Consider the following 26010-nt stretch of genomic DNA (forward strand, 5'->3'; position numbering starts at 1 on the left):
AAATTTAAGTGAGAGAAAGCATTTAATTTTTTTGAATTGGCCATTTCACAGTGGAGCTGTGTTTAATAATAATAATAATAAATATCTTCTGTGTTGTGGACATGTCCTGGTGGTTCATATCAGAAATGACACTTTTGGTTCAAAAATAAAGCTCACTGAAGTTCTTCTCTTTCCTGTTGTTTTTCTTAAAGGAATACCTTGAGGTTTTTGACAACTTAATCCCGTGATGTACTTCCCCAGAGTCAGATGAACTTGTGGATACCGTTTTCTAGAAAATTATATTCACTGGTTCCTCTGACTGAGGAAGTAGATAACTTGGGATTTTGGTAATGAGGCCCTTGATCATTTTAAACTGTTGATTTGTTTCTATTAACTTCTACAATTTAGTCGTGGAAATTAGTATTTTCTCTTGAAATGGTGAGAACCATGATTGAGGTTGTCCCAACATGCACCCTATTCCTGATATAGTGCACTGCTTTTGACCTTGACCTATGATCCAAGGTTCTTGTAAACACTGTCTTAAGAGGGACACTGCTTTGACGGGTTAGTAGTGACTAGCCACAACTCAAATGTCCCAAATGGCATTCTATTCCCTACATGTAGTGCATTTATGGGCCCTGGTCAAGTGGTACACTATATAGGGAATTAGGGTGCCATTTGGGACGAGTACTGAACAATGAACCAATTTTTTATATTTTTTTAACTAATTGACCAACAGCAGCAGTTCAATGCTTTGAATTAAAACATTTTAAAGTCTGTGCATAATGCGCAGTTTCTCTGGATCAAGCCCCAACTGTGAGCTCTAGTCGGAATTTGTCGTGTCCAACAGGCCAACATTAAACACAGTTTAGTTCAAGAAAACATGGTTATTAACTACAATGACCACAATCCATTGCGTTCCTCATTGTGCAGTCTGTTTGTTTTATGCCTGTTATGTAATAGACGGAAGAATGAGGGATCTCTACCTGAAAATACATAATCTACAGAAGTGATTGATAGTTGGTATTCAGCAGTCTTAAAAGGAGGCTTTATTTTTGGAACAAATCAATAGTGATTTTTGTCAAGACAGCAGCTCTATGGAGATCAGATGACTTGGGATGAAATCAGGCATCAAATAAACGAACACTGAAATATTTGATTCAACTAATGTGAATAAATGATGGTTACATAATGAGCAGTCACTCACTACTATCATGGGACTTAATATTTTATTCTGTGTTACAGCGTTCAAACTACATAATACATTGTGTATTTAACCTTTTTAAAAAAAAAATATATATATATCTTGTAATAATTGAACTGAAACCGACCTTAAAAAGCGCTAATCGCTCATCTCTATTTGGGACAGACATTATCGCTCAGGAGGAGCTGTAACTGTAGAGATCTCATCCTGTTATTTCCCCTCTTTGGATAGTGAATGTGTTATGTGATCATCAATATGCACTTTGACCCGTATGTAATTCTAGATGAGTGCCAGTGCTTCCGTTCTAAATGCGAGAGCAGGGTTTCCAGCAGCGGTGATGTGTTTGTGGATCCGTTTCGTGCTGTTCCTCTGTCCTCTCTACTGGTGTGCCTTGCCTCCACCTTGTGACAGGTAACACACTATTCTTTTGTTGTTGTTGCTACATTGACATTTTTTTTGGGGGGGGGGCTTTTTATGAACCTATTATAAATGATCTCGAACTATGTTGCTCTGTTTCAAAAGCTGAACTTTTGGTTCCTTGGGGAAGTGTGTTTTGTGACTGAATTGATGCGTGGCGTTTTGACAGAACTCAGCAAACTGTCTGAAGTTGGATTTGCTCTATTGAAAGAGGCTTAAACATTAACACAGACTTTTTAGAAATTGGACTTGATTGGGATTTTAAATGCACTTTATTTAAAGTTTGATTTGACCTGCATCTTATTGCTGTATTCTAGGTTTTGATGCAGGTTATTTTATGGGTATTGTTTAACCTGTCATCCAGATAACCTTATTTAATTATTAACTTCTCAGCGAGATCTACTGTTATGGGGACGTCCTAAAGCAGGTTCAGATGGCCAAACTGTTTGATGATGACAAGTACTTTGTGGATATGAAGCTGAAGTCGGCCCCTGGTAAGTCTTGTAGGGGAATCATTTGGCCCCTAGTAAGTCTTGTAGGGGAATCAGTCAGCCCCTGGTAAGTCTTGTCGGGGAATCAGTCGGCCCCTGGTAAGTCTTGTAGGCGAATCATTTAGCCCCTGGTAAGTCTTGTAGGGGAATCAGTCCCAATACAGGCTTTGTGCCTCCAATGTCTGCTGTTTCTTTGCTTGAGGTCTGGGGCCGTATTTATCAAGCGTCTCAGTAGGAGTGTTGATAAAGTATCAGGTCTCTCCTGTCCATGTAGTGATATAAAACAACTGATCTGAGTTCACTCCGATCTCTCCACACACCTAATCAGATGTCAACATTTCATTCCAGTCCATTGAGGAAGTAAAGTGAAAATATCCGTTTATTTTCTCTATTGAAAATGGAATTGACCCCAGAACCGTACACCTCCCTTCATACCCTCAGATATTATCCTGACAGCGTTTCACAACCTGACACACGGAGATCCTAACTCTGTCCCGCCTGCCGTACTGAGAGACTTCCTTCACAAGTACTTTGAAGAACCAGGGAAGGAGTTTGAGCCATGGTCCCCATCTGACTGGCATGACAAGTGAGAGAGAGAGAGAGCCAATCATACTGATTGATCCTGACCAAACTGAGGCGTTGATATAGAATTTTGTTATCAATGTTCATAAACTTCAATTAATCTACTCAAGTCTGCAACCCAGAGTTTGTAAAATTCTGGTTTAAATGAAAGACAGAATTCCCAGCTTTACAATAGTCAAAATGTTTATTCACGAGGGCACTCTAAAGTCATAAATGAGGACCCAGTCCTTTTATAATACACACACACACACACACACACACACACACACACACACACACACACACACACACACACACACACACACATACACACACACACACATTCCTATATGTAGACTACTACTTGCTCAAACAACCAGTACTTTTCCACTAACCAAAAAAACATGAATTTGGTCACATCCTTCAAGGCTTTCACCTCCCCTCCCTCCATTGGGACCCTCTTGGTTTGAAAACCTCTAATGATTTTCTATTATCTGTTCTACAACTTCACTCTGCTTACATCTCTACTAAAGAATATAATACCCTAGTATTACAATTCTAACTGATCTACACACATCCTGGTTTTATCTTCTCAAACATTTCACTCTTATCCTACAATTTCAGAGTGGAACACTTTAGCCATTATTCTAAAACAGAGAATAATTTATATCAGGCATGAAATGTTTTTGAGTCCAAAATGGCTCTCTCTTCCCTATAAGTAGTGCACTCTGTAGGGAATAGTGTGCCATTTTGGACTCAAGAAGGTAGTCTGTTCTGTCCAATACAAGTCATGTTTTCTGTGTGCAGGCCACAGTTCCTGACTGGAATAGCAGACGCAGAACTGCGTAGCTGGGCCGAGAAGCTGCATCAGCTGTGGAAGTCTCTTGGGAGAAAGGTGGTCGCATAGGCTATGGCCTGTGGTTAGATTTACTCACCTCCTGTTGTCCTCTGTCACCTCCTGTTGTCCTCTGTCACCTCCTGTTGTCCTCTGTCACCTCCTGTTGTCCTCTGTCACCTCCTGCTGTCCTCTGTCACCTCCTGTTGTCCTCTGTCACCTCCTGTTGTCCTCTGTCACCTCCTGTGTCCTCTGTCACCTCCTGTTGTCCTCTGTCACCTCCTGTTGTCCTCTGGTACCTCCTGTTGTCCTCTGGCACCTCCTGCTGTCCTCTGGTACCTCCTGTTGTCCTCTGTCACCTCCTGTTGTCCTCTGTTACCTCCTGTTGTCCTCTGGTACCTCCTGTTGTCCTCTGTCACCTCCTGTTGTCCTCTGTCACCTCCTTTTGAATAACGTCTAAGTTAAGGAAGCAGAGTGAGTCTGGATGAAAATGCGCTTGTTTGAAATGAGAAGATTCTCCGCTCGCGAGCCGTTAGGCGACTGGTATTTTACAGGGGTGGATCCCACAATAGATGTGTAAAAGTGTTCAAAAAACACATTAAGTTAGTCGTGCAAGACAATTCATAGATAAATGATAAGTAGCATATCGTTTTAAATGAGTGCATTTTTTTTCCTGATGAAACAAAAGCTAATTCAAAAGGAGATGTGCCAGATATTCAAACTTTTCAGCGGGCAGGATACGCTTGTGCTTCCTCGCCTAAAGTAGTCTAGCAGGAAGAGAGGACCGACCGTCTTCCATTTTCCTTCTAACATAATTGACACAGGAGGAGGCACAAGTGTATCTGAGTCGTCCAGAGATGATAGATTTGCTAGCAAGATGCATGTCTCTCCCCCCCGTGACAATGGGAGTCGTTGTCCGCAAAGCGTCATGGCGGACTGTCCAGCTCCTCCCCCCATCCCATTCTTTGGATTGGTGGATACATTTTCATTATTGTAAATCCTTTTTTCTGAATATTCAGATGTGGGTTGTTGATGTGAAGTGCCTGTATTGAAAGGAGAGTATGCTACTAATCTCATGCTCTGAATATGCATCTGATATAAAATGTTTTTTTTTTTTTCTTTCTCCAAGTGGCTGGGACGTCACCTATCCTACTTATATCAGTACACTGGTAACAACTTAAGTGTTACGAAAAATCTATTTGAGCAAATAAACCTCACGTAGCAAAAAATGCCATTCACTTTTTTGTTGTTGTTGACCAAATTCAACACTCTCATTGACCTCCTTGCTGGGTGGGAGAAACAGCACATCGCCATCTGCTGGCGGGAGACAGATTTTCCACCGAGCTGGAGCCTCTTTCCTTCCTCTCTGGTCCTTTGCTGAAGTTTTTGAAACCCTTTTTAAAATAAGCTATTATTTTCTCACTGGAGAAAAAGCGTGCAAACTTTTAAAAATGATATGCTACGTATTCCTTTATCTATAAAACGTCTGGCACAACTAGAAACATTTGTTTATCACATGCCGGATGATGTGCAATTGGAGGAGAGTCTCATTTTCATTAAAGCGCATTTTCGTCCACTTTTTCCTCTCCTCGCCTCGCCTCGCCTCTCCTCGCCTCGCCTCGCCCCTCCTCTCCTCTCCTCGCCTCGCCTCGCCTCGCCTCGCCTCGCCTCGCCTCGCCTCGCCTCGCCTCTCCTCTCCTCTCCTCGCCTCGCCTCGCCTCGCCCCTCCTCTCGTCGATTTACCTTCTTTTTTGTAGTTGCCTTTTTTCAAATTGAGAAGAGTGTCTAGGATCAGTCCATCTCTGGGCAGCCATATGTATCTACTGTGGTGAAACAGCGGACAAGGCCTAGGATCTATTGGTCCAATTTGGGGCTCCTCATACATTCCGTATTCTACGTAGTGTTTTCATAGTTTGATAGTACTGTAGTGTACTTACAGTAAGTCTGGTAAAATATGATGTGGTAGTCAACAATGATGACGTGTGTGTGTGTGTGTGTGTGTGTACCAGAGCAGTGCTAACGTGAATTCAGTTGTTTGTGTGTGTACCAGATCAGTAGTGATGCTTTGGCCCACCCGGAACAGTACTCTCAGATCTTCACCCCCCACCCTTTCGTCGTACCTGGAGGACGCTTCAGGGAACTGTACTACTGGTCAGTGAAGCTGGCACTCTATCTGGACTGCTCTCTCTGGGGTTTTTTCCCTTCTCCTCTGTCTGCATTGCAGACCTTGGTTCAAATACTATTTCAAATCATTTTCAAATCATTTTATCTGGGATTGATTGAGCTTGCCTGGTGCTTATGGGACTAATGGAATAGATGCAGAAAGTCAAGGTCAACCCATCTGGCACCCCAGGGCTGATAAAGCAGAAAGGGAGTTAAACTGAGGAACCCATCTGGCACCCCAGGGCTGATAAAGCAGAAAGGGAGTTAAACTGAGGAACCCATCTGGCACCCCAGGGATGATAAAGCAGAAAGGGAGTTAAACTGAGGAACCCATCTGGCACCCCAGGGCTGATAAAGCAGAAAGGGAGTTAAACTGAGGAACCCATCTGGCACCCCAGGGATGATAAAGCAGAAAGGGAGTTAAACTGAGGAACCCATCTGGCACCCCAGGGCTGATAAAGCAGAAAGGGAGTTAAACTGAGGAACCCATCTGGCACCCCAGGGCTGATAAAGCAGAAAGGGAGTTAAACTGAGGAACCCATCTGGCACCCCAGGGCTGATAAAGCAGAAAGGGAGTTAAACTGAGGAACCCATCTGGCCAATAGATGCTTTTCGGTTGTAAGTAAATGAATGATTGAAACGTGTCCTTTCGGAGAGCTCTCCTGTCCATTTCATTGTATATATATGTTTGGGGTCATCCAGGCTTTTTGAGCGTGGCAGGTCACAAGCCCAAGCTATAGCCAGGACTACCAAAGGGTCTGACTACTAGCGGCTAGGGCTACACAGACTGGGCAGGTTAGGGGGTCTGACTAATGCTGGCCCTCTATGGGGACAGACTGGCCTGTTCATTCAGAGACCTTACCTCTCAGAGCCCTCTATGGGGACAGACTGGCCTGTTCATTCAGAGACCTTACCTCTCAGAGCCCTCTATGGGGACAGACCGGGCCTGTTCATTCAGAGACCTTACCTCTCAGAGCCCTCTATGGGGACAGACTGGGCCTGTTCACAGAGGTCTTACCTCTCAGAGCCCTCTATGGGGACAGACTGGCCTGTTCATTCAGAGACCTTACCTCTCAGAGCCCTCTATGGGGACAGACTGGCCTGTTCATTCAGAGACCTTACCTCTCAGAGCCCTCTATGGGGACAGACCGGCCTGTTCATTCAGAGACCTTACCTCTCAGAGCCCTCTATGGGGACAGACTGGCCTGTTCATTCAGAGACCTTACCTCTCAGAGCCCTCTATGGGGACAGACTGGCCTGTTCATTCAGAGACCTTACCTCTCAGAGCCCTCTATGGGGACAGACTGGCCTGTTCATTCAGAGACCTTACCTCTCAGAGCCCTCTATGGGGACAGACTGGCCTGTTCATTCAGAGACCTTACCTCTCAGAGCCCTCTATGGGGACAGACTGGCCTGTTCATTCAGAGACCTTACCTCTCAGAGCCCTCTATGGGGACAGACTGGCCTGTTCATTCAGAGACCTTACCTCTCAGAGCCCTCTATGGGGACAGACTGGCCTGTTCATTCAGAGACCTTACCTCTCAGAGCCCTCTATGGGGACAGACTGGCCTGTTCATTCAGAGACCTTACCTCTCAGAGCCCTCTATGGGGACAGACTGGCCTGTTCATTCAGAGACCTTACCTCTCAGAGCCCTCTATGGGGACAGACTGGCCTGTTCATTCAGAGACCTTACCTCTCAGAGCCCTCTATGGGGACAGACCGGCCTGTTCATTCAGAGACCTTACCTCTCAGAGCCCTCTATGGGGACAGACTGGCCTGTTCATTCAGAGACCTTACCTCTCAGAGCCCTCTATGGGGACAGACTGGCCTGTTCATTCAGAGACCTTACCTCTCAGAGCCCTCTATGGGGACAGACTGGCCTGTTCATTCAGAGACCTTACCTCTCAGAGCCCTCTATGGGGACAGACTGGCCTGTTCATTCAGAGACCTTACCTCTCAGAGCCCTCTATGGGGACAGACTGGCCTGTTCATTCAGAGACCTTACCTCTCAGAGCCCTCTATGGGGACAGACTGGCCTGTTCATTCAGAGACCTTACCTCTCAGAGCCCTCTATGGGGACAGACTGGCCTGTTCATTCAGAGACCTTACCTCTCAGAGCCCTCTATGGGGACAGACTGGCCTGTTCATTCAGAGACCTTACCTCTCAGAGCCCTCTATGGGGACAGACTGGCCTGTTCATTCAGAGACCTTACCTCTCAGAGCCCTCTATGGGGACAGACTGGCCTGTTCATTCAGAGACCTTACCTCTCAGAGCCCTCTATGGGGACAGACTGGCCTGTTCATTCAGAGACCTTACCTCTCAGAGCCCTCTATGGGGACAGACTGGCCTGTTCATTCAGAGACCTTACCTCTCAGAGCCCTCTATGGGGACAGACTGGCCTGTTCATTCAGAGACCTTACCTCTCAGAGCCCTCTATGGGGACAGACCGGCCTGTTCATTCAGAGACCTTACCTCTCAGAGCCCTCTATGGGGACAGACCGGCCTGTTCATTCAGAGACCTTACCTCTCAGAGCCCTCTATGGGGACAGACTGGCCTGTTCATTCAGAGACCTTACCTCTCAGAGCCCTCTATGGGGACAGACTGGCCTGTTCATTCAGAGACCTTACCTCTCAGAGCCCTCTATGGGGACAGACTGGCCTGTTCATTCAGAGACCTTACCTCTCAGAGCCCTCTATGGGGACAGACTGGCCTGTTCATTCAGAGACCTTACCTCTCAGAGCCCTCTATGGGGACAGACTGGCCTGTTCATTCAGAGACCTTACCTCTCAGAGCCCTCTATGGGGACAGACTGGCCTGTTCATTCAGAGACCTTACCTCTCAGAGCCCTCTATGGGGACAGACTGGCCTGTTCATTCAGAGACCTTACCTCTCAGAGCCCTCTATGGGGACAGACTGGCCTGTTCATTCAGAGACCTTACCTCTCAGAGCCCTCTATGGGGACAGACTGGCCTGTTCATTCAGAGACCTTACCTCTCAGAGCCCTCTATGGGGACAGACTGGCCTGTTCATTCAGAGACCTTACCTCTCAGAGCCCTCTATGGGGACAGACTGGCCTGTTCATTCAGAGACCTTACCTCTCAGAGCCCTCTATGGGGACAGACTGGCCTGTTCATTCAGAGACCTTACCTCTCAGAGCCCTCTATGGGGACAGACTGGCCTGTTCATTCAGAGACCTTACCTCTCAGAGCCCTCTATGGGGACAGACTGGCCTGTTCATTCAGAGACCTTACCTCTCAGAGCCCTCTATGGGGACAGACTGGCCTGTTCATTCAGAGACCTTACCTCTCAGAGCCCTCTATGGGGACAGACTGGCCTGTTCATTCAGAGACCTTACCTCTCAGAGCCCTCTATGGGGACAGACTGGCCTGTTCATTCAGAGACCTTACCTCTCAGAGCCCTCTATGGGGACAGACTGGCCTGTTCATTCAGAGACCTTACCTCTCAGAGCCCTCTATGGGGACAGACTGGCCTGTTCATTCAGAGACCTTACCTCTCAGAGCCCTCTATGGGGACAGACTGGCCTGTTCATTCAGAGACCTTACCTCTCAGAGCCCTCTATGGGGACAGACTGGCCTGTTCATTCAGAGACCTTACCTCTCAGAGCCCTCTATGGGGACAGACTGGCCTGTTCATTCAGAGACCTTACCTCTCAGAGCCCTCTATGGGGACAGACTGGCCTGTTCATTCAGAGACCTTACCTCTCAGAGCCCTCTATGGGGACAGACTGGCCTGTTCATTCAGAGACCTTACCTCTCAGAGCCCTCTATGGGGACAGACTGGCCTGTTCATTCAGAGACCTTACCTCTCAGAGCCCTCTATGGGGACAGACTGGCCTGTTCATTCAGAGACCTTACCTCTCAGAGCCCTCTATGGGGACAGACTGGCCTGTTCATTCAGAGACCTTACCTCTCAGAGCCCTCTATGGGGACAGACTGGCCTGTTCATTCAGAGACCTTACCTCTCAGAGCCCTCTATGGGGACAGACTGGCCTGTTCATTCAGAGACCTTACCTCTCAGAGCCCTCTATGGGGACAGACTGGCCTGTTCATTCAGAGACCTTACCTCTCAGAGCCCTCTATGGGGACAGACTGGCCTGTTCATTCAGAGACCTTACCTCTCAGAGCCCTCTATGGGGACAGACTGGCCTGTTCATTCAGAGACCTTACCTCTCAGAGCCCTCTATGGGGACAGACTGGCCTGTTCATTCAGAGACCTTACCTCTCAGAGCCCTCTATGGGGACAGACTGGCCTGTTCATTCAGAGACCTTACCTCTCAGAGCCCTCTATGGGGACAGACTGGCCTGTTCATTCAGAGACCTTACCTCTCAGAGCCCTCTATGGGGACAGACTGGCCTGTTCATTCAGAGACCTTACCTCTCAGAGCCCTCTATGGGGACAGACTGGCCTGTTCATTCAGAGACCTTACCTCTCAGAGCCCTCTATGGGGACAGACTGGCCTGTTCATTCAGAGACCTTACCTCTCAGAGCCCTCTATGGGGACAGACTGGCCTGTTCATTCAGAGACCTTACCTCTCAGAGCCCTCTATGGGGACAGACTGGCCTGTTCATTCAGAGACCTTACCTCTCAGAGCCCTCTATGGGGACAGACTGGCCTGTTCATTCAGAGACCTTACCTCTCAGAGCCCTCTATGGGGACAGACTGGCCTGTTCATTCAGAGACCTTACCTCTCAGAGCCCTCTATGGGGACAGACCGGCCTGTTCATTCAGAGACCTTACCTCTCAGAGCCCTCTATGGGGACAGACTGGCCTGTTCATTCAGAGACCTTACCTCTCAGAGCCCTCTATGGGGACAGACCGGCCTGTTCATTCAGAGACCTTACCTCTCAGAGCCCTCTATGGGGACAGACTGGCCTGTTCATTCAGAGACCTTACCTCTCAGAGCCCTCTATGGGGACAGACTGGCCTGTTCATTCAGAGACCTTACCTCTCAGAGCCCTCTATGGGGACAGACTGGCCTGTTCATTCAGAGACCTTACCTCTCAGAGCCCTCTATGGGGACAGACTGGCCTGTTCATTCAGAGACCTTACCTCTCAGAGCCCTCTATGGGGACAGACTGGCCTGTTCATTCAGAGACCTTACCTCTCAGAGCCCTCTATGGGGACAGACTGGCCTGTTCATTCAGAGACCTTACCTCTCAGAGCCCTCTATGGGGACAGACTGGCCTGTTCATTCAGAGACCTTACCTCTCAGAGCCCTCTATGGGGACAGACTGGCCTGTTCATTCAGAGACCTTACCTCTCAGAGCCCTCTATGGGGACAGACTGGCCTGTTCATTCAGAGACCTTACCTCTCAGAGCCCTCTATGGGGACAGACTGGCCTGTTCATTCAGAGACCTTACCTCTCAGAGCCCTCTATGGGGACAGACTGGCCTGTTCATTCAGAGACCTTACCTCTCAGAGCCCTCTATGGGGACAGACTGGCCTGTTCATTCAGAGACCTTACCTCTCAGAGCCCTCTATGGGGACAGACTGGCCTGTTCATTCAGAGACCTTACCTCTCAGAGCCCTCTATGGGGACAGACTGGCCTGTTCATTCAGAGACCTTACCTCTCAGAGCCCTCTATGGGGACAGACCGGCCTGTTCATTCAGAGACCTTACCTCTCAGAGCCCTCTATGGGGACAGACTGGCCTGTTCATTCAGAGACCTTACCTCTCAGAGCCCTCTATGGGGACAGACCGGCCTGTTCATTCAGAGACCTTACCTCTCAGAGCCCTCTATGGGGACAGACCGGCCTGTTCATTCAGAGACCTTACCTCTCAGAGCCCTCTATGGGGACAGACTGGCCTGTTCATTCAGAGACCTTACCTCTCAGAGCCCTCTATGGGGACAGACTGGCCTGTTCATTCAGAGACCTTACCTCTCAGAGCCCTCTATGGGGACAGACCGACCTGTTCATTCAGAGACCTTACCTCTCAGAGCCCTCTATGGGGACAGACTGGCCTGTTCATTCAGAGACCTTACCTCTCAGAGCCCTCTATGGGGACAGACTGGCCTGTTCATTCAGAGACCTTACCTCTCAGAGCCCTCTATGGGGACAGACTGGCCTGTTCATTCAGAGACCTTACCTCTCAGAGCCCTCTATGGGGACAGACTGGCCTGTTCATTCAGAGACCTTACCTCTCAGAGCCCTCTATGGGGACAGACTGGCCTGTTCATTCAGAGACCTTACCTCTCAGAGCCCTCTATGGGGACAGACTGGCCTGTTCATTCAGAGACCTTACCTCTCAGAGCCCTCTATGGGGACAGACTGGCCTGTTCATTCAGAGACCTTACCTCTCAGAGCCCTCTATGGGGACAGACTGGCCTGTTCATTCAGAGACCTTACCTCTCAGAGCCCTCTATGGGGACAGACTGGCCTGTTCATTCAGAGACCTTACCTCTCAGAGCCCTCTATGGGGACAGACTGGCCTGTTCATTCAGAGACCTTACCTCTCAGAGCCCTCTATGGGGACAGACTGGCCTGTTCATTCAGAGACCTTACCTCTCAGAGCCCTCTATGGGGACAGACTGGCCTGTTCATTCAGAGACCTTACCTCTCAGAGCCCTCTATGGGGACAGACCGGCCTGTTCATTCAGAGACCTTACCTCTCAGAGCCCTCTATGGGGACAGACTGGCCTGTTCATTCAGAGACCTCCAGTGTGTATTATTACCAGGGACAGTGAGGTGGATCTGCTCTCTGTTCCTCCCAGGGACTCCTACTGGGTGATCAATGGTCTCCTGCTCTCTGAGATGACAGACACCGCCCGTGGGATGATCCTCAACTTTATCCACCTCATCGACCGGTGAGCTGCACCTGCTGGCTGGCTGGCTGGCTGGCTGTCTGTCCATCTGCCTGTCCATCTGCCTGTCTGTCCATCCGTCCGTCATGTCTGTCATGTCTGTCTGTCTGTCCATCCGTCCATCAGCTTGTCATGTCAGGTCAGGTCAGGTCAGGTCAGGTCAGGTCAGGTCTGGTCTGGTCTGGTCCGTCGGTCAGCCTGTCGGGTCTGGTCCGTCGGTCAGCCTGTCGGGTCTGGTCCGTCGGTCAGCCTGTCGGGTCTGGTCCGTCGGTCAGCCTGTCGGGTCTGGTCCGTCGGTCAGCCTGTCGGGTCTGGTCCGTCGGTCAGCCTGTCGGGTCTGGTCCGTCGGTCAGCCTGTCGGGTCTGGTCCGTCGGTCAGCCTGTCGGGTCTGGTCCGTCGGTCAGCCTGTCGGGTCTGGTCCGTCGGTCAGCCTGTCGGGTCTGGTCCGTCGGTCAGCCTGTCGGGTCTGGTCCGTCGGTCAGCCTGTCCGGTCTGGTCCGTCGGTCAGCCTGTCCGGTCTGGTCCGTCGGTCAGCCTGTCCGGTCTGGTCCGTCGGTCAGCCTGTCCGGTCTGGTCCGTCGGTCAGCCTGTCCGGTCTGGTCAGCCTGTCCGGTCTGGTCCGTCGGTCAGCCTGTCGGTCTGGTCAGCCTGTCCGTCCTGGTCCGTCCGTCAGCCTGTCCGTCCTGGTCCGTCCGTCAGCCTGTCCGTCCTGGTCCGTCCGGTCTGGGCCGTCCGTCAGCCTGTCCGGTCTGGGCCGTCCGTCAGCCTGTCCGTCCTGGTCCGTCCGTCAGCCTGTCCGTCCTGGTCCGTCCGGTCTGTCTGTCCGGTCTGTCCTGGTCCGTCCGTCAGCCTGTCTGGTCTGTCCATCAGCCTGTCCTGGTCTGTCCATCAGCCTGTCTTGGTCTGGTCTGTCTTGTCTGTCCATCAGCCTGTCTGGTCTGTCCATCAGCCTGTCTTGGTCTGGTCTGTCTTGTCTGTCCATCAGCCTGTCTGGTCTGTCTTGTCTGTCCATCAGCCTGTCTGGTCTGTCCATCAGCCTGTCTGGTCTGTCCATCAGCCTGTCTTGTCTGGTCTGGTCAGTCTGTCTGTCCATCAGCCTGTCTGGTCTGTCTTGTCTGTCCATCAGCCTGTCTGGTCTGTCTGGTCTGTCTGTCTTGTCTGTCCATCAGCCTGTCTGGTCTGTCTTGTCTGTCCATCAGCCTGTCTTGTCTGTCCGTCAGCCTGTCTGGTCTGTCCGTCAGCCTGTCTGGTCTGTCTGGTCGGTCTGTCTTGTCTGTCCATCAGCCTGTCTGGTCTGTCTGGTCGGTCTGTCTTGTCTGTCCATCAGCCTGTCTTGTCTGTCCATCAGCCTGTCTTGTCTGTCCATCAGCCTGTCTTGTCTGTCCATCAGCCTGTCTTGTCTGTCCATCAGCCTGTCTGGTCTGTCCGTCAGCCTGTCTGTCTGGTCTGTCTGTCTGTCTTGTCTGTCCATCCGTCCGTCTGTCTGGTCTGTCTGTCTTGTCTGTCCATCCGTCCATCTGCCTGTCATGTCTGTCCATCCGTCCATCTGCCTGTCATGTCTGTCTGTCCATCTGTCTGTCATGTCTACTCACCACCAAAGAGGTAGGTCATGCCAACTCCCTGAATATTAAGGACTCCCTCCATGAACCCGGATGCTGTGTGTGATAGATGCTAGAACTGACTCCTGAATCTCTGATTGGCTCAGGGACAGCCATTAACAGTATAGTCAGATTATTCAGGCCTCTTGACTTTTTCCACATTTTTTTTATGTTACAGCCTTATTCTAAAATGGATTCCCTCATCAATCTTCACACAATACCCCATAATAACAAAGCAAGAACTGTTTTTCTTTTGTTGTGCAAATGTATTAAACATAAAAACAGATACCTTATTGACATAAGTATTCAGACCTTTTGCTTTGAGAAAATTGAACTCAGGTGCTTCCTGTTTCCATTGATCATCCTTGAGATGTTTCTACAACTTGATCTTCCAAGAGGACATCAACCCTAAGCACACAGGACAAGTCTCTGAATGTCCTTGAGTGGCCCAGCCAGAGCCCGGACTTGTACCCAATCAAAAATCTCTGGAGAGACCTGAAAATAGCTGTGCAGCAACGCTCCCCATCCAACCTGACAGAGCTTGAGAGGATCTGCAGAGAAGAATGAGAGAAACTCCCCAAATACAGATCGGGCAAGCTTGTAGCGTCACACCCAAGAAGACTCGAGGCTGTAATCGCTGCCAAAGGAGCTTCAACAAGGTGCTGAGTCAAGGCTCTGAATACTTACGTAAATGTTTTATTTTTAATACATTAGCAAAAATGTCTAAAAACCAGTTTTTGCTTTGTTATGGGGTATTGTGTGTAGATTGATGAGGGGGAAAAAAAACAACAATTTAATCGATTTTAGAATAAGCCTGTAATGTGGAAAAAGTCAAGTGGTCTGAATACTTTCCGAATGCAGTGTATACAATACGATTTTATATGATTTTGTTTGACAATTTAAAAAAAAACACAATTACAACCAAAAATCTGGATACAATGCATTTTAAAATCATCAAATGAAAGATGCAAAACGGATGGAATTGAGCCAGTATGTCTTTTTGTAATATCTAGATTTTATTTTTTCCTCTCCAGATATGGTTTCATCCCCAATGGGGCCAGAGTTTACTACGAGCGTCGCAGTCAGCCCCCCTTCCTGTCTCTGATGGTGGAGAGTTACTATCAGACCACTAACGACAAAGATTTCCTCAGGTAGTTCATATCAGACCGCTAAACACAAAGATTTCCTCAGGTACCGATTCCTTTTTGCCCACCATTTTGTTTCTGACTAGAGCTTGTCATGAATGGATGTGATTACAATGGCGTCCATTTTAAAAGATGGCGGAACTCTCTGTTCAGGTTGGAACGGTTTTGACTTGAGGTTGTTGTTTGTAGGGGAGACACGTAGGTTGTGCCTACCAGAGAAAATATAGATTTCTCCTTTTTGTTTGGGAGGGAATGAGTCCTGTCTGGTCCTTCCAGTCTACACCAATACGAAGGACTCATGTACAAGTCAGAATGGAAATACTCTATTCATTAAACCCTTAAAAGATTGGAAATAACTTCAAAACAACTGTGTTCTTTTGCGTGGGTTGTATTGATAACAGAAATGATCACACACATAATGACATAACAAACCATGAGCTCTGGTTCCTCAGGAAAAGTCCCGTGCCTCGAGCCAACGAGAGTCCAGCCCGGGAAAAGGAGTCATGCACTGTTTGTCCGTTCATATCATACTATCAAAATATCAACTCTTTTACCACACAACCGAAAAAAGAGTATCAAATCTCAGTAGTCTTCCATTTGGATTATAATCCCAACCTACTCTACTGTGTAGGACTGCTCTGCCAGCCCTAGATTATAATCCCAACCTACTCTACTGTGTAGGACTGCTCTGCCAGCCCTAGATTATAATCCCAACCTACTCTACTGTGTAGGACTGCTCTGCCAGCCCTAGATTATAATCCCAACCTACTCTACTGTGTAGGACTGCTCTGCCAGCCCTAGATTATAATCACAACCTACTCTACTGTTTAGGACTGCTCTGCCAGCCCTAGATTATAATCCCAACCTACTCTACTGTGTAGGACTGCTCTGCCAGCCCTAGATTATAATCCCAACCTACTCTACTGTGTAGGACTGCTCTGCCAGCCCTAGATTATAATCACAACCTACTCTACTGTTTAGGACTGCTCTGCCAGCCCTAGATTATAATCCCAACCTACTCTACTGTGTAGGACTGCTCTGCCAGCCCTAGATTATAATCCCAACCTACTCTACTGTGTAGGACTGCTCTGCCAGCCCTAGATTATAATCCCAACCTACTCTACTGTGTAGGACTGCTCTGCCAGCCCTAGATCATAATCCCATCCTACTCTACTGTGTAGGACTGCTCTGCCAGCCCTAGATTATAATCCCAACCTACTCTACTGTGTAGGACTGCTCTGCCAGCCCTAGATTATAATCCCATCATACTCTACTGTGTAGGACTGCTCTGCCAGCCCTAGATTATAATCCCAACCTACTCTACTGTGTAGGACTGCTCTGCCAGCCCTAGATTATAATCCCAACCTACTCTACTGTGTAGGACTGCTCTGCCAGCCATAGATTATAATCCCAACCTACTCTACTGTGTAGGACTGCTCTGCCAGCCCTAGATTATAATCCCAACCTACTCTACTGTGTAGGACTGCTCTGCCAGCCCTAGATTATAATCCCAACCTACTCTACTGTTTAGGACTGCTCTGCCAGCCCTAGATTATAATCCCAACCTACTCTACTGTGTAGGACTGCTCTGCCAGCCCTAGATTATAATCCCAACCTACTCTACTGTGTAGGACTGCTCTGCCAGCCCTAGATTATAATCCCAACCTACTCTACTGTGTAAAACTGCTCTGCCAGCCCTAGATTATAATCCCATCCTACTCTACTGTGTAGGACTGCTCTGCCAGCCCAAGATTATAATCCCAACCTACTCTACTGTGTAGGACTGCTCTGCCAGCCCTAGATTATAATCCCATCCTACTCTACTGTGTAGGACTGCTCTGCCAGCCCTAGAGAAGGAGTACCTGTTCTGGATGCAGAACCGCTCTGTGGCCGTTGAAGTGAATGGGATTAAGCATGTTCTGAACCGCTTTGATGTACAGGTCGGCCTGCCCAGGTATGTAACACAACAGGAAAATTACCCTCATCCCAACACAATACACACCTTTATTTGTCCGTCTGTTACAACACAAAATCCAACCCACGTGCATGTATTTTTGGAGGTGATTTGTTTGTGTGTGTCTGTGTTGTGTCTGTTACTTTACTTCCAGACCAGAGTCCTACAGTGATGATGTAGAGCTGGCTGAAGGTCTGACCCAAGGTAAACGTTCTCCCCTACTTCATGAACACACTGTCTATTGGGTTGGTCTGAAGCGGTGTACTTTAGAATAGAGTGAAGCCCTTTGAGACCCTGCCTTTACCTGCGTCCTCCTCTCTGTGCTCAGATGCTGCAGAGAGGCTGTGGAAAGAGCTGCATTCAGGAGCGGAGTCCGGGTGGGACTTCTCGTCTCGCTGGTTTGTGGACGGCTTGGGGAACAACAACGGATCTCTGAGAGACACCAGAACCACTCTGCTCATTCCTACAGACCTCAACGCTCTGCTCTGTCGCAACGAGAGGACACTGGCTCACTTCTACAGGACGCTGGGTGAGGAGAAAGACTTGCAGCTTATCACCTTTGACTAGCTAGCGGCAGGAATTTTCTTTACCACCTGTCCTAGTTATAACCTCTGGGTCCTAGTTATAACCTCTGGGTCCTAGTTATAACCTCTGGGTCCTAGTTATAACCTCTGGGTCCTAGTTATAACCTCTGGGTCCTAGTTATAACCTCTGGGTCCTAGTTATAACCTCTGGGTCCTAGTTATAACCTCTGGGTCCTAGTTATAACCTCTGGGTCCTAGTTGTAACCTCTGGGTCCTAGTTGTAACCTCTGGGTCCTAGTTGTAACCTCTGGGTCCTAGTTATAACCTCTGGGTCCTAGTTGTAACCTCTGGGTCCTAGTTGTAACCTCTGGGTCCTAGTTATAACCTCTGGGCCCTAGCTGTTTCCTCTGGGCCCTAGCTGTTTCCTCTGGGCCCTAGCTGTTTCCTCTGGGCCCTAGCTGTTTCCTCTGGGCCCTAGCTGTAGCCATAGGCCCAGAGATATTTGTCAGCAGGTCATGTGGTCCTGTAAAAGTCCTGTATAATCTGTTGTTCCAGGTAATGAGCCTGAAGCAACGCGCTATGACAAAGCTGCGTCAGCCAGACAAGAGGCCATAGAGGCAGTGCTGTGGGATGAGGAGATGGGAGTCTGGTTGGACTACAGCCTTGTAACCAACACCTCCCACCCTGCATTCTACCCCACTAACCTGGCCCCGATCTGGGCAGGCTGCTACTCCCAGCCTTCCATGGGACAGAAGGCAGTACACTATCTACAGGTTAGTTAGCTTGCTGGTGCCGAGATCTCTCACTCTCTGTGAAAAAAAATCATTGTCCTGTTGAAATACTGTGACTGAAAGAGTATGTACATTGATTTGTCACTGAACAATACACACACCCATTGAGTTACTGTAGCGATGTGTGTTTATAATAGTTAGTGTTAACTTCCTCCCTATGGTGATAGGTGGGATGGGCTGAGGGGTGGGATTAAAGAGCTGAGGTCTATGGTGATAGGTGGGATGGGCTGAGAGTGGCTGAGGGGTGGGATTAAAGAGCTGAGGTCTATGGTGATGGGTGGGATGGGCTGAGAGTGGCTGAGGGGTGGGATTAAAGAGCTGAGGTCTATGGTGATAGGTGGGATGGGCTGAGAGTGGCTGAGTGGTGGGATTAAAGAGCTGAGGTCTATGGTGATAGGTGGGATGGGCTGAGAGTGGCTGAGTGGTGGTATTAAAGAGCTGAGGTCTATGGTGATAGGTGGGATGGGCTGAGAGTGTCTGAGGGGTGGGATTAAAGAGCTGAGGTCTATGGTGATAGGTGGGATGGGCTGAGAGTGGCTGAGGGGTGGGATTAAAGAGCTGAGGTCTATGGTGATAGGTGGGATGGGCTGAGAGTGGCTGAGGGGTGGGATTAAAGAGCTGAGGTCTATGGTGATAGGTGGGATGGGCTGAGAGTGGCTGAGGGGTGGGATTAAAGAGCTGAGGTCTATGGTGATAGGTGGGATGGGCTGAGAGTGGCTGAGGGGTGGGATTAAAGAGCTGAGGTCTATGGTGATGGGTGGGATGGGCTGAGAGTGGCTGAGGGGTGGGATTAAAGAGCTGAGGTCTATGGTGATAGGTGGGATGGGCTGAGAGTGGCTGAGGGGTGGGATTAAAGAGCTGAGGTCTATGGTGATAGGTGGGATGGGCTGAGAGTGGCTGAGGGGTGGGATTAAAGAGCTGAGGTCTATGGTGATAGGTGGGATGGGCTGAGAGTGGCTGAGGGGTGGGATTAAAGAGCTGAGGTCTATGGTGATGGGTGGGATGGGCTGAGAGTGGCTGAGGGGTGGGATTAAAGAGCTGAGGTCTATGGTGATAGGTGGGATGGGCTGAGGGGTGGGATTAAAGAGCTGAGGTCGATGGTGATAGGTGGGATGGGCTGAGAGTGGCTGAGGGGTGGGATTAAAGAGTTTGTTTGGTAATGTATTGTTGTTATATATAAAAGTACCATGTATGTAAAATGTACAGGTAACGTATGTACAGTAGAAGTCATAAGTCTACGTACACTGAGGTTGGAGTCATTAAAACTCGTTTTTCAACCACTCCACACATTTCTTGTTAACAAACTATAGTTTTGGCAAGTCGGTTAGGACATCTACTTTGTGCATGACACAAGTAATTTTTCCAACAGTTGTTTACAGACAGATTAATTCACTTATAATTCACTGTATCACAATTCCAGTGGGTCAGAAGTTTACATACACTAAGTTGACTGTGCCTTTAAACAGCTTGGAAAATTCCAGAAAATTATGTCATGGCTTTAAAAGCTTCTGTTTGGAGGAAGAAGGGGGAGGCTTGCAAGCCGAAGAACACCATCCCAACCGTGAAGCACGGGGGTGGCAGCATCATGTTGTGTGGGTGCTTTGCTGCAGGAGGGACTGGTGCACTTCACAAAATAGATGGCATCACGAGGGAGGAAAATTATGTGGATATATTGAAGCAACATCTCAGACATCAGTCAGGAAGTTAAAGCTTGGTCTTCAATGGGTCTTCCACATGGACAATGACCCCAAGCATACTTCCAAAGTTGTGCCAAAATGGCTTAACCTGTTAGGGCTAGGGGGCAGTATTGACACAGCCGGATAAAAAACGTACCCGATTTAATCTGGTTACTAATCCTGCCCAGTAACTAGAATATGCATATAATTATTGGCTTTGGATAGAAAACACCCTAAAGTTTCTAAAACTGTTTGAATGGTGTCTGTGAGTATAACAGAACTCCTATGGCAGGCCAAAACCTGAGAAGATTTCATGCAGGAAGTGGCCTGAGAAGTAGTGTTTCATCTTGGCTCTTTTTATTGAAGACTGAGGATCTTTGCAATAACGTGACACTTCCTACGGCTCCCATAGGCTCTCAGAGCCCGGGAAAAAGCTGAACGATATCGAGGCAGGCTCTGGCTGAAACACTTTATCGCTTTTGGCAAGTGGCCGATCAGGGTACTATGGGCTTAGGCGCGTGCCCGAGTCGACCGAATGCTTTCTTTTCTTTTGTCTGTTTACCTAAACGCAGATTCCCAGTCGGAATATTATCGCTTTTTTATGAGAAAAATGGCATAAAAATTGATTTTAAACAGCGGTTGACATGCTTCGAAGTACGGTAATGGAATATTTAGAATTTTTTTGTCACGAAATGCGCCATGCTCGCCACCCTTATTTACCCTTTCGGATAGTGTCTTGAACGCACAAACAAAACGCCGCTGTTTGGATATAACGATGGATTATTTTGGACCAAACCAACATTTGTTATTGAAGTAGAAGTCCTGGGAGTGCATTCTGACGAAGACAGCAAAGGTAATAACATTTTTCTTATAGTAAATCTGACTTTGATGAGTGCTAAACTTGCTGGGTGTCTAAATAGCTAGCCCTGTGATGCCGGGCTATCTACTGAGAATATTGCAAAATGTGCTTTCACCGAAAAGTTCTTTTAAAATCGGACATATCGAGTGCATAGAGGAGTTCTGTATCTATAATTCTTAAAATAATTGTTATGCTTTTTGTGAACGTTTATCGTGAGTAATTTAGTAAATTCACCGGCAGTGTTCGGTGGGAATGCTAGTCACATGCTAGTCACATGCTAATGTAAAAAGCTGGTTTTTGATATAAATATGAACTTGATTGAACAAAACATGCATGTATTGTATAACATAATGTCCTAGGGTTGTCATCTGATGAAGATCATCAAAGGTTAGTGCTACATTTAGCTGTGGTTTGGGTTTATGTGACATTATATGCTAGCTTGAAAAATGGGTGTCTGATTATTTCTGGCTGGGTACTCTGCTGACATAATCTAATGTTTTGCTTTCGTTGTAAAGCCTTTTTGAAATCGGACAGTGTGGTTAGATTAACGAGAGTCTTATCTTTAAAATGGTGTAAAATAGTCATATTTTTGAAAAATTGAAGGTTTTGCATTTCTAAGGTATTTGAATAACGCGCCACGGGATTACACTGGCTGTTGAGTAGGTGGGACGCAAGCGTCCCACCTAGCCCATAGAGGTTAAGGACAACAAATTCAAGGTATTGGAGTGGCCATCACAAAGCCGTGACCTCAATCCTATAGAACATGTGTGGGCAGAACTGAAAAAGTGTGTGCCAGCAAGGAGGCCTACAAACCTGACTGTTACACCAGCTCTGTCAGGAGGAATGGGCCAAAATTCATAAATGTATTTGGCTAAGGTGTATGTGAACTTCTGACTTCAACTCTATCTGTAGCAAAAAAGCAGTAAAAAACAAAAAAATATTCGTCCTCCAAAGTGGAGGGGTTAAATAAAATATAATAAAAATTCTCCCCTCCCTCCCTCCCTCCCTCCCTCCCTCCCTCCCTCCCTCCCTCCCTCCCTCCCTCCCTCCCTCCCTCCCTCCCTCCCTCCGTAGACTAGTGGCGGTCTTGCGTTTCCTAACGGTGTCCCTACGTCCCTGGTTGACAGTGGTCAGCAGTGGGACTACCCCAACGCATGGCCCCCTCTGCAACACATACTCATCCAAGGTAGGACCTAGTTAACCCTGATATGGGTTACGTGTTTGCATCTGCAACATCCCAAATGACAACCCCCATTCCCTAATAAGGTGCACTATCATGCCTGTGTAATCTGTAACTCTGTTATCTTCCAATCAGGCCTGTCCAGTCTACCCTCACAGGAAGCTAGAGAGCTGGGGTTTGATTTGGCTCAGCGCTGGATCAGAACCAATTGGCTGACCTATGTCAAGTACGAAGCCATGTTTGAGAAGGTGATTTAAGGTTTCATCTTGTGTGTGACCACAATGAGGTGCAGGGTGATGTTGCCCCTAGACGAGGGTTGGTAATAGGGCCTGGCCCCGCGGTCCAAAACCAGCCCGCAAATATATATATATATATTTCCCCACCACAAAGTTTTAGGTGGCTAAATCTATTTGCCTCCCCCTAGATGTTGTTCATGTGTCGGTTTAGCATTTCCCCCCACTAATGGTTGGGATTAGGGGAGGGAAATGCTGATCCCTAAATCTGCATCGCAGTTGTAAATGAGAAATTGTTCTCAACTTGCCTACCTGGTTAAATAAAGGTGAAATAAATCAATAAAAATCTAGGAGAGTCCACAATGACAGTATATCCACAACACGTACACATTGTGCCTTTTAATAAAAGCTCAACATATGTGGGGTTTGTTTTTCTCTCTCTGTCAGTATGATGTGAACGGAGATGGGAAGCCGGGCGGAGGAGGAGAATATGAAGTTCAGGTATAATATCTCATCTCATCTTAAAAAGTTGCTCTGGATAAGAGCGTCTGCTAAATGACTCAAATGGCAAAATGGAAACGTTGATCTCTTATCTAGTCTTTTGTATGTGTCTGTCTCTCTCTGTGTGTCTGTCTCTCTCTGTGTGTCTGTCTGTCTCTGTGTGTCTGTCTGTCTCTCTTTGTGTCTGTCTGTCCTCTGTGTGTCTGTCTGTCCTCTGTGTGTCTGTCTGCCTCTGTGTGTCTGTCTGCCTCTGTGTGTCTGTCTGCCTCTGTGTGTCTGTCTGCCTCTGTGTGTCTGTCTGCCTCTGTGTGTCTGTCTGCCTCTGTGTGTCTGTCTGCCTCTGTGTGTCTGTCTGCCTCTGTGTGTCTGTCTGCCTCTGTGTGTCTGTCTGCCTCTGTGTGTCTGTCTGCCTCTGTGTGTCTGTCTCTCTCTGTCTCTCTCTGTCTCTCTCTGTCTCTCTCTGTCTCTCTCTGTCTCTCTCTGTGTCTCTCTCTGTCTCTCTCTGTGTCTCTCTCTGTGTCTCTCTCTGTGTCTCTCTCTGTGTCTCTCTGTGTCTCTCTCTGTGTCTCTCTCTGTGTTCTCTCTCTGTGTGTCTCTCTGTGTCTCTCTCTGTGTGTCTCTCTGTGTGTCTCTCTGTGTGTCTCTCTCTGTGTGTCTCTCTGTGTGTCTCTCTGTGTGTCTCTCTCTGTGTCTCTCTCTCTGTGTCTCTCTCTGTGTCTCTCTCTCTGTGTCTCTCTCTCTGTGTCTCTCTCTCTGTGTCTCTCTCTCTGTGTCTCTCTCTCTGTGTCTCTCTCTCTGTGTCTCTCTCTCTGTGTCTCTCTCTCTGTGTCTCTCTCTCTGTGTCTCTCTCTCTGTGTCTCTCTCTCTGTGTTCTCTCTCTGTGTCTGTGTTGTAGTTGGGATTTGGCTGGACTAATGGTGTGGCCCTCCAGCTCCTGTCTCAGTATGGTGACCGGCTCACCTCTGGTAGCAGTGGAAACGGCTTCACCTCGTGTTTAAGCATCAGCGTCTCTGTGGCCCTGCTCTGCTCAGCCCAAACTCTGTTCCTATGAAATACAACGGGTGGAGTTGCCCCTAGACGCTGATCTCGGGTCAGTTCTCCCAGCTAATCGTTAGGATCGTGGCGGAGTAAGCTGATCCTAAATCTGTACGTTCGTTGGAAACTTCACTTCGGGAGCTTTTAAAATGTTAATGCTTAGAGGAGGATGATGATGGTTAAAACTGGACAGAGTCTGAAAATAAAGATCATTTAAACTGTCTCGGTTTCCCCTGCTAACTATCATAGTGAAGGGTGTGTGTGTGTGTGTGTGTGTGCGCGCGCCAATATCTATCGTAGGCTATGAGTGTTCTCACTGCTTGATATTAAACTGACACACACACACACACACCTTACACACATGATTATCATGGTAGCTGATATTGAACTGAAATCACAAACAGTAATTATTTTCATCCAAGTAAAGGGTATTTCCCTGTAGCTGAACTCCCGGTGTGTCAGGAAGCATTTCCATTACGAACTGCAAGTCAAATGGAACCCCGTTCCCTTATAGGGTGAACTACTCTCGACCAGGGCCCCAGGGCCCTAGTAAAGAGGATAGTGAGTTATTTAGGACGTAGACAGAGTATGAGATGGGCAGTGATTTGGTTTAAAGGTAATCCAATCAGATCTGGTGGTGTGAGATGTGCAGTGATTGGTTTAAAGATAATCAGATCTGGTGGTGTGAGATGTGCAGTGATTGGTTTAAAGGTAATCCAATCAGGTCTAGTGGTGTGAGATGTGCAGGGATTGGTTTAAAGATAATCCAATCAGGTCTGGTGGTGTGAGGTGCAGGGATTGGTTTAAAGATAATCCAATCAGATCTAGTAGTGTGTTTTGTGCAGTGATTGGTTTAAAGATAATCCAATCAGGTCTAGTGGTGTGAGATGTGCAGTGATTGGTTTAAAGATAATCAGATCTAGTAGTGTGAGATGTGCAGTGATTGGTTTAAAGATAATCCAATCAGGTCTAGTGGTGTGAGATGTGCAGTGATTGGTTTAAAGATAATCAGATCTGGTGGTGTGAGATGTGCAGTGATTGGTTTAAAGATAATCCAATCAGGTCTAGTGGTGTGAGATGTGCAGTGATTGGTTTAAAGATAATCCAATCAGGTCTAGTGGTGTGAGATGTGCAGTGATTGGTTTAAAGATAATCCAATCAGGTCTAGTGGTGTGAGATGTGCAGGGTTTGGTTTAAAGATAATCCAATCAGGTCTGGTGGTGTGAGATATGCAGTGATTGGTTTAAAGATAATCAGATCTGGTGGTGTGAGATGTGCAGTGATTGGTTTAAAGATAATCCAATCAGGTCTAGTGGTGTGAGATGTGCAGTGATTGGATTATCTTTAAACCAATCAGGTCTAGTGGTGTGAGATGTGCAGTGATTGGTTTAAAGATAATCCAATCAGGTCTAGTGGTGTGAGATGTGCAGGGATTGGTTTAAAGATAATCCAATCAGGTCTGGTGGTGTGAGATGTGCAGTGATTGGTTTAAAGATAATCAGGTCTAGTGGTGTGAGATGTGCAGTGATTGGTTTAAAGATAATCCAATCAGATCTAGTAGTGTGTTTTGCGTGACTCATGTCTAAGTGAATCAATTGTCTCCTATTCTGCCTGTTTTGAAGGAGAAACTGGAGGAACGATATGACTTTAATACCTCTTGGAACATTTGGCAACAGACAATAAATGTCCTGTCATTTAATGCAGTCACTATGGACAGTGTTGTTCATAGTTTGAGTTGAATGAATGTATGAACAGCTCTCTGTTTATTATAAAATGTATTTCTGTTTGTTCACCTGACTGAATTTTTCACTGTCAGTCTTTGCCAGTGTTTGTCTGGAGAAAATGTGCACTACTCTTGAAAAGTGCAATAGGTTTACCCTAATTGGCTGTCTGCAGACACTGGTCTCTTCTATCTCAATATAACAAACACATAGAGATATGCGAAAGGTCATCAGATGAGAGGTTTGGGCGAATCTGCTCCTCAAAGAGAAATGCCACTGAGCCGACCTTGGAGATATGAGGATGGAGCAGCCC

At 47.6% G+C, this 26010-nt stretch overlaps 1 protein-coding gene across 2 annotated transcripts; it reads left to right on the forward strand.

Moving 5' to 3' along the window:
- The first annotated feature begins 1320 nt into the window (after positions 1 to 1320).
- On the forward strand, positions 1321 to 24198 carry treh (trehalase (brush-border membrane glycoprotein)). 2 transcript variants are annotated; one of them, XM_045724938.1, is made up of 15 exons: positions 1321 to 1594; positions 1994 to 2094; positions 2533 to 2677; positions 3460 to 3547; positions 5538 to 5638; positions 12390 to 12482; positions 15113 to 15229; positions 17055 to 17177; positions 17332 to 17381; positions 17506 to 17706; positions 18257 to 18474; positions 22102 to 22213; positions 22343 to 22455; positions 22888 to 22941; positions 23837 to 24198. In XM_045724938.1, exons 1-15 carry the CDS (start codon positions 1467 to 1469, stop codon positions 23990 to 23992), a joined length of 1800 nt encoding a protein of 599 aa, XP_045580894.1. In that variant the 5' UTR covers positions 1321 to 1466; the 3' UTR covers positions 23993 to 24198. The 2 variants fall into 2 exon arrangements, with proteins under 2 accessions (XP_045580894.1, XP_045580895.1); XM_045724939.1 differs by lacking the exons at positions 5538 to 5638; positions 12390 to 12482; positions 15113 to 15229 and adding an exon at positions 15676 to 15737.
- Positions 24199 to 26010: the final 1812 nt, after the last annotated feature.

Source organism: Salmo salar, chromosome ssa09 (assembly GCF_905237065.1).
Source record: "Salmo salar chromosome ssa09, Ssal_v3.1, whole genome shotgun sequence".
NCBI classification, from domain to species: Eukaryota; Metazoa; Chordata; class Actinopteri; order Salmoniformes; family Salmonidae; genus Salmo; species Salmo salar.

What these genes read in the sequence shown, in the direction of transcription:
- treh (XM_045724938.1), top strand. Translation starts at nt 1,467, where the DNA reads ATGAGTGCCAGTGCTTCCGTTCTAAATGCGAGAGCAGGGTTTCCAGCA. An exon ending in GTACAGGTCGGCCTGCCCAG is followed by an intron (nt 17,178 to 17,331) that starts GTATGTAACACA and finishes CTTTACTTCCAG; the next exon opens with ACCAGAGTCCTACAGTGATG. An exon ending in ACGAAGCCATGTTTGAGAAG is followed by an intron (nt 22,456 to 22,887) that starts GTGATTTAAGGT and finishes TCTCTCTGTCAG; the next exon opens with TATGATGTGAACGGAGATGG.